At 34.2% G+C, this 8,960-nt stretch overlaps 1 protein-coding gene across 1 annotated transcript; it reads right to left on the bottom strand.

The window, feature by feature from the left end:
* Positions 1-7,853: 7,853 nt before the first annotated feature.
* On the bottom strand, positions 7,854-8,734 carry LOC149773689 (baculoviral IAP repeat-containing protein 2-like). Its single transcript, XM_089946072.1, has 2 exons — positions 8,490-8,734; positions 7,854-8,284 (listed from the first exon to the last, which is right to left on the bottom strand). Exons 1-2 carry the CDS (start codon positions 8,602-8,604, stop codon positions 7,908-7,910), a joined length of 492 nt encoding a protein of 163 aa, XP_089802198.1. The 5' UTR covers positions 8,605-8,734; the 3' UTR covers positions 7,854-7,907.
* Positions 8,735-8,960: the final 226 nt, after the last annotated feature.

Raw genomic sequence — 8,960 nt, 5'->3', positions numbered from 1 at the left:
AGAAAGTTCAGATTTTCTTCTGCTTTCGTGTTACGTGTTTGTATTTTTTTATTTGTTAAATTATTTATTTTTCTCCGAAAAAGAGTTTGATTAGTTCCCAACGTCGGAAAACAAATTAGTATAGTGTTAATACTTAAATATAGTTTACAATGATTGTCTATGGATCAATGATACTTGGTTTTACCGACGTGTTTATATTTTATCGAGCCTTTTCTTTCTCTCTTATTTGACTTTCATTTGTTTCATAATAATCTTTCTGTGATAAATATATTCCCCAAATATGATTATATCATTTGCTTGACAGTATTTTTGGTAAGATGACAAAAAAGAGTTCACACCTTCTAGGACGACGACAACAACAACAACAACAGGAACAACAATAGCAAACCAAAGAAACAAAAGATATTAAAGGTTTGACTTTTTTATATAAAAAGGTATATACGGGGAAAAGACATTTGGACCATTATTTCATCTTTGCCATGTATTCCCCTGCACTTGCTAATTTAACTAAAATTGAATCAAGAGATGTATTGATGGATGCGAGATTAAATTGTTCTTTAGTTATCGGATGCCTTTAGCCTGGGAATATATATGGGGTATTGATGATTACTAAATATATCATATCCTTACACACTATTTATAGACATAGACACGTGCTCTTACTAACCTATTTATAGGTACAGATGATTTCTAAATTTAGACAGGTTGCGCCATACTGAGCATAAGTCTAAATTTACAGTGTATTTTCATCTCATGGAATTTCAATTTGGCATGGATGCAATTATGTATAATGTTTTGGGATTTTTGTACATTTTGATTTTATTCGGTTCTGTATATGCTTGAAACTTATTTGGTTCTTTGCTATAGGACACTTGGCAGATGCGTTAAATGTTAAATTCACTACAAACCAGTTTGTTACTTTTCAAGAAGCACTAATTATCTTATGTCGGAAAACTTGAATTTGAAATTTAGAGAAATCATTCTATACAGTAAAGTACACTACAAAGAAGAGAGAAAAGTCTGAAAAGGCTGACAAAAATCTTCAAAGCAAAAATAATATTGGTACATAACATAGATAATATAGGAAAAAGTAGGTCATTGCAGCCATAGTTTACTTTTTATGGGTGCTAACGTAAGTGTGAAAGTGAACGTATACATAACGTTTCAAGACCACACATGCAACAGTGTCTAGGAAACCACTATATGTAAACAGAGAGAACAAAAACCACGGAGCGTGAAAAGTACCAGAGTTTTCTGTCATCTTTTCCCATCCCGTTTTAGATATTTGGACTGTCATGACGGGACATCTAGATAGAACTTGATAGTGGTCATTAGGAATGTTTAAAATACGATAGGATACAATGCTTTCCGACATGTAGGCGCATCAAAGAGTTCATGGGAAATAAAAATAAAAGTATTGTTTTCTAAAATGGATTCCCCAGACGTGTATAGAAAATTATTTAAATTCTGTACATTTGCAAACCATTTTCAATTCTAATGAACAGAACTTTAGGCAAGTTCAAAGTCTTTAAGATTTGCACGTATAAAAATAGTCAAACTACTACTCAGTTAATAGAAGATTTAGTTCCATATTATACGATTATGTTACAATGCAAAAATCTAATAACCAATAAGGTAGACCAACAACCCTCTGTCTGTCTGTCTGTCTATATAGCTATCTATCTATATATCTATCTACCTACCTACCTGTCTGTCTGTCTGTCTGCCTGCCTACCTATCTATCTATCTATCTGAAAGTACAGGCCATATATATACTTGCTCTTTATTTATTTCTCTATTTACAATGAATGGTTCATATCTATTTTTAAAGTGAATAAACATGGTTGCTTGTTTTGTCCGCGGTTATATTGACAGATGATGGTAATATTAAATGATAAATTGATAGTGGATGAATGAAAGTGATGGTATTTAGATTATTAGAAACTTAGCATACTGTAACCTAAACCTCCAAGCCATCTGGGTAAAATAGACATTAATTTAGTAGTTATGTTGTAATCGATATACTATGGTGAATGACGGCACTTGTAATTATCGTACTAATAGTCTCAATAACCTAATGCAAAGTTTAAAAGTAATTAGATAACTGAAATCGACCACTATATTTACAATCACCGTACTATGAAATCAGTTTTTAATATTACACATTGTAAGTTTATATAACATTTAAATAATATAATAATATTACATCAAGTGAGGTTTTACTATGGCTATTTTGTTCAAGGAGAGAATCAATAACATCGCATTTATGTAATTAAATTGTTACATCAAAATGTTTACTAATGTCAAAGGAAAGAAGACATGTTAAATTTGGGAGGCTGTAACACATAAGTAAATCAAGTAGAAGTCATATTGTTTTGTTTATGATATGTCTGATCCTTCATTGTGACATAAAGTGTTAACCATGGTGCAATTAACAAAGGACAAATTTTCATTGCAGTACGAACGACACGGTTTATCGTTCTGAAATTATGGTTTCATAAGCAAAAAGTATATCAAAGTATTATATATATGTATGTATGTATGTGTGTGTTTAGTAGTAGTAGTAGTAGTAGAGCATTGTATAGTTGAGAAACAACCATGTTCTAGATTCCAAGGAAAACTGATATCTTAAAGATGGTCACTTCTCAACTTGAATTTGAATTTGACAGTTTGTTTTCATATTAGTTCCTTTAATATCGCTTCAGTCTGAGATTTACTTAAAAAACGAAGTAGAGTTAACGTAATTATTGTAATTTAAAACCAAAATGTTAATTTGGAGATAGCCTTAACACTGAAACATTTTGAATGAGAAAAGAGTAAAACCCAACCTGACCAATGACTTTGCTATTTTGATGCCCAGATGACATTAGCTTCAGTCCGTGAAATACATGAGAAGTATTTTAGTGTGTTGGACGGACGGGCAGACACTAGTATGATGTATTCCACAGAGTATGGCGGCGGCGTAACAAAATGACCTGACACATAAAAGTAAAATGCGCATTATATCGCCTTCCTCCTTGTAAGTGAATAGATGTAAATGTCATAGACATTAAAATGTGTCGACCACTTACACGAATCAAGTTATTTCATTACGAACAGAGCCTGATGTGCATCATCATGCTGTGAACGAATTGTTATTTTTTGTTCATGGAAGTATGTTATGAACAAAGCTTGATACATAAGAACAGCCGCACGAACAATCAAGTATAAACAATAGTATTTGTAATGGTAATGATCAAATCCCAATCAGTGAATTGCTATTGGATTCTGATCGTTAGAGTGACGTAAAGCAAATCATAAAATAAAGGCCTTTCCTTGACAGTTCAGGAGGTGACAGCAAGTACGGTTTATATATAGGAGAGAAGTGTTTAAGGGATGGTTATCTAATTACAAATGCTTGGTGTTTAAGGAGAGAATCCCCATGCATCTTTATCCATTATGTGACCAGTAAAGTTAATTGCTGCTATTTAATACCTACGAGCAATTTCTAGTACCAAAAACTATCTAGGTCTCTTAAAGAGATCAATGAGTTCACCCAGATTAACTACATGTATAAGAAACAATCTCAAAAAGATAAGTTTATCTGTCTGTAATCTGTGTCGGTACAGGTAAGTGACCTTTTATGCTCGCTGTTGTTTAAGATTCATAAGGTATGATTGTCAAAGGGTATGTACATTTTGATACAACTATTACAGAATCCAGGTTATTGTACATCAGTACTGTAGTATCAAATATTTTGATCAACAACGATGACTTCCTTGGATCAACCGAAATTGCTTCTTTCTATTAAGATATTATTTACATCATCTCACAATTTAAAAATTATTTAAGTGTAGTTTATCACTGTAAACAATGCAAACATCAAAAACAAAATAATAATAATAATAATAATAATAATAATAATAATAATAATAACAATACTAATAATCATTTGGATTTGGTTCAGCACCTAATCTTTACAATCTCTAAGGACCTTACAACATTATATAACACATAAAAACATGTACAACAACAAGATTACAAAAAAGCCCAATGAAATTACAAAAACAACATGTACAGATTTATTAAGGAAGTAAACATTATTAAGTCGTTAAGTCTGTTCTTCTAGCTGAAATGGGTGAGTTTTATGAGCACTATTAAATGAGATCACAGTGTCCTTTGATACGGAATTATGTATTATCTTGCGAATTTATAATATAATTTTTTTAAAGTCATTTGGTCCAATGACAGTTATATTTTAAATCTTTTAATTGATATATTAGCACTAGAATGAAAGTACATGTGCTCTTCGTCGTAAGAATTCCTGTAATGACAAGGCCGACCACTAAAGTGAAATCAGCAACTAAGTAGGTCAAGAATGATGCGCGAGTGTGAATGGGGATCACGGTTTACGTGATCCCCATTCACACTCGCTTATCATTCTTGACCTACTTAGTTGCTGATTTCATTTTAGTAATTTGCTTCCTGATCGAACTGGTAGGCAGTGGATGTTAGAGAGAGAGGGGTGGGTGGGTTGGGGCTGCTGAGTTCTTCGAAATCTAAGGATAATCAGAGCAGCTGGGTTTTGAACCTTTTAAAGTTTCTATGGTATATACTTAAACAACAAAATATATAGCGGTGTTCGATCTTTAGTATAAAGATCAATGTGAACCCCTTTAAAATTGAACCCTGGGTATACCGGAATCTCCTTAATAAAGAAAGTTTTGTTGGGTTCCTAATACTTTGCTTCTTTAATATTATCAATATTTTTCAATAAAAAGAAAAACCGCTACTTAAAAAATTTAAAGTTTTACATTAAAAGGCCTCATAAAACCGAAACTCACTTTAAACTTGGAAATTTGTTTTTGCTCCTAAATTCCGGACACACGCTGTACCGGATAATTTCCGGTTGTCAAAACCGTAGTAGATTTATCAGCGAGAAAATACCCCAAGGACACACGACCTTAAAGCAGTACTTAAAAGTGCGCAAACACAGTTTAGGGCCAGCTAGGATAGTTTAAAGTCGTTACACCATACAAACTAGCCAGTATAGTTATTATACTATTGCAATGTAAACCAGTAGGGTAAGCCAACATCTATCTATATATCTAGCTAGCTAGCTATCTGAAAGGACAGGCAAAATATACATGTGTTCTGTTTTGATTTCTCTGTTTACAATTGCTGGTGCATATCTATTTTTGAGGTGCATAAACCTGTTTGCTTGTTTAAATTTGTCTGTGGGTATATTGACAGCAGATGGTAGTATTACACATAGATGTTAAAAACGTTAAAATTAAAATAAAAAACGTAAAAAAACGCATTTTTTCTCAATAAATAAAAAACGAAAAAACGTTCCAGTAGTTTTTAGGCAACACAAAAATCAATATTTTACTTATTTACACGCTACATACCAGTTTTAAAGTTTCAGTGATACAAATGTATACACACCTGGCCTACACTACCAGATATCAGCACTATGTTGTGGCATGTTTACGTAAAGTATCGTAGGCTAGCATCATAGATTCATTATTGATCGATATTTGTTATCTAGAGTATGACAGAGGACCGCCTGTATGGCCGATGAAAAAAAAAAAATGAAAGTACCAAATATAAAAAACGCAAAAAAAGAAAAAAAAAAGTAAAAAACGTAAAAAAAACGCGTAAAACAAAAAAAAAAAACGAAAAAAAACGTTTTTATCATCTATGGTATTAAATGAGAAATTGAAGGTGGATGCATCAAGGTGGTGGTACACACATATAATTATTTGAAACTTAGCATATAGTAGTCTACGTCAACAAATATAGTAACCTAAACCTCTATTTTGTCTAACAAGACAGACATTTAACAAATAAGAGGCGTTATTTTCGAAATATGACGCAAATGTATAATGCCAGCACTTTTAATTATCATCCTGATTGCATAATGAGTCAACCATTGTATCAACTGAATGCTTGCAAGGTTTCAAAATAATTAGGTAATTGAAATCGAGCACCATATTTACAATCCCCATACCATGAAATCTGTTTTTAATATTACAAATTGTAAATCGATATCAAAATGTATCAAAATATTACATTAAGTGAGATTTTATTATAGCTTCTTGCTCACAAGATATAGTCAGATATCATCACTTTATTAAAATCTTGCATTAACATTCCTTAGTAATGTAAAAAATACAAAACATGCTTAATATGGGAAGTTTTAACACGAACAGGACACAAGTACAAGTCATATTTTTTTATTTATGATATTTGTGATCCTTCAATATGACATAAAGTGTTAACTATGATAAAATTTAAAAATAGAAATTTTGCATACAGTACAAATAAGACAGTTTATCATTCTGACATAATGATTTCATAAGCAAAAGAATATATGAAAGTATTTATGAAATGTGTGCCTTTCCAGTGCCCTTCGTCAACTGTTTGCATGCGGGACATTTTCTTAGTGCTGGGGCACATTCAGGGCAGGCCAAACTATTGCAACACGATAGAAACACGATGTAGATATCACTGTACTTGCAAATCGTACAAATAATCTGGTTTCTAATGTCACCCTCTAGATTAAGAAGTGTTGAAAGATTGTCTCGAGGTGGAATAGTGTTATTATGTTCATATCCACAATTATCTACTAGTCGGCGTGAGCTATTTCTATTGTGTTCTTCTCACTTAGTGCCATTGATATTGTCACTCTGTTCCTCTCGGTTGGTAACATTGATATTGCACTCTGTTCCTCTCGGTTGGTAACATTGATATTGTCACTCTGTTCCTCTCGGTTGGTAACATTGATATTGCACTCTGTTCCTCTCGGTTGGTAACATTGATACTGTCACTCTGTTCCTCTCGGTTGGTAACATTGATATTGCACTCTGTTCCTCTCGGTTAGTGCCATTGATATTGCCACTCTGTTCCTCTCGGTTGGTGCCCTTGATATTGCCACTCTGTTCCTCTCGGTTGGTGCCATTGATAATGCCACTCTGTTCCTCTCGGTTAGTGCCATTGATATTGCCACTCTGTTCCTCTCGGTTGGTGCCATTGATAATGCCACTCTGTTCCTCTCGGTTGGTAACATTGATATTGTCACTCTGTTCCTCTCGGTTGGTAACATTGATATTGCACTCTGTTCCTCTCGGTTGGTAACATTGATATTGTCACTCTGTTCCTCTCGGTTGGTAACATTGATATTGCACTCTGTTCCTCTCGGTTGGTAACATTGATACTGTCACTCTGTTCCTCTCGGTTGGTAACATTGATATTGCACTCTGTTCCTCTCGGTTAGTGCCATTGATATTGCCACTCTGTTCCTCTCGGTTGGTGCCCTTGATATTGCCACTCTGTTCCTCTCGGTTGGTGCCATTGATAATGCCACTCTGTTCCTCTCGGTTGGTGCCCTTGATATTGCCACTCTGTTCCTCTCGGTTGGTGCCATTGATATTGCCACTCTGTTCCTCTTCGTTGGTGCCATTGATAATGCCAGGACTATAAGGAGTATCAGCTGCAACGATGGGAAAATCTGGCTTTTTCTTCGCTTTTATTTCGGCATTTTCATTCTCGAATATAATATTCATAAGATCTGTAGCTGAGAAGTTGGAATGAACTGAAACAAAACGTGGATAAGGCTTTAACTTGATTAGCTTCAGGGCTCTAGATGCATCATTTTACGTATGTGTAAATGGTCTGGACTTCTTTGTTTCCACATTGTTTTAATAAATTCCATTACGAAATAGTTTTATATCAAGACATAAATTATCGGGCTCACTTGTCTTTAGGATCTTATGAAAAACGCGAATATTTTATTATTTTCAAGATGTCTTAAATATCGTTAGTTACTACAATTGTTTGCTTTTGTTGTCTGTCAATCATCCAAACTTTCAGTCATACCTTGGAGCTGCTCTAAAGTTATTTTTCAATCCTAAATGGACACAGACCTAACTTTTATCTAACAACTTACATTTTCTATTTGTAAAAGTCTGTATTGCTTGCACAATCATCCCTGAGTGGTAGCCAATGGACATCACCCTTTGTGCTGCTGGACAGTCCATGGGGTCTCTACTGGCAACCTGTACGGCTTCAGATATGAATGACGACGCACTGCCAGGTATCCCTCTATCAGGGTGTCGTTGTTCTGTATCCAATATCGTTTCTGACCTTAGCATTATTCCTGTCACATTAACATCTCTTGCATTCAGCTTAAGAAAATCACAGTAGGGGAACCACCGCGCATGTTCCTTCCAAGGGTCATCTTCCTCCTCCCAACTTCTTAACAATCCTCCGCAGAAGAAACAACATACACAGTCGCCTGAACCTGTAAAATGTTTTACAGTATTAACAGGTTATACTCTTAAAGGATTGTATATCAGGTAACAACTATCTGGACTATCTTAAAACCTTTCATCGCGTCAGACTGATTACATAGAGGCCAACACAAAACCAAACGATTCAACTGTTTATAAACAAATAAATAAATAAATAAATAGATTGGAATGAAAGTAAATCAATGCAAGACCTACCGAGATAGTAGAATCCGGCAACAGCTAAATCGGCGGGTCTTTGTTTTAATTGTGGAGGCCATTCTTTGAAGGATTCCAAGCGCATTCTGTAATCCTTGTAGCGTCGATACTTCATTGTATCCAACAAAACTCAAAGAACTTTATTTGTACCACCTACTTGTTTGTCCCGATAGATAAACATGCACACGTCCCGCTTTGTCCTACTCAGTTCCTTTCGAACGTTGAAGGCTTGGATTGTGTGTCTGGATCCGTTACTCAATTCTAAAGAAGAGTGTTGGAAACAACAATATTCATTTTTTGCAGGTCATTGCAAATTATCTGCTAAAATTCTGATAAAACAGTATTTAAGTTAAACACATTTAGACAAGGGTGTAGATTTTCTGGATAATACGGATCTAAAGTTATAATACTGTAAAACAAAAACATCAATTTCAAAGGGGAAAAATACGAAATCGCAACTACCTGGGCATT

Source organism: Sinohyriopsis cumingii, unplaced genomic scaffold (assembly GCF_028554795.1).
Source record: "Sinohyriopsis cumingii isolate HCF-2022 unplaced genomic scaffold, ASM2855479v2 utg000622l, whole genome shotgun sequence".
NCBI classification, from domain to species: Eukaryota; Metazoa; Mollusca; class Bivalvia; order Unionida; family Unionidae; genus Sinohyriopsis; species Sinohyriopsis cumingii.
Note: the sequence above shows the minus strand (reverse complement) of the source record. Positions and strands in the feature narration are given on the sequence as shown.

Coding starts and splice junctions, on each gene's coding strand:
- LOC149773689 (XM_089946072.1), bottom strand. CDS start 8,604: ATGAAGTATCGACGCTACAAGGATTACAGAATGCGCTTGGAATCCTTC. Junction 8,285..8,489: donor TGCCGGATTCTACTATCTCG/GTAGGTCTTGCA, acceptor AACATTTTACAG/GTTCAGGCGACTGTGTATGT.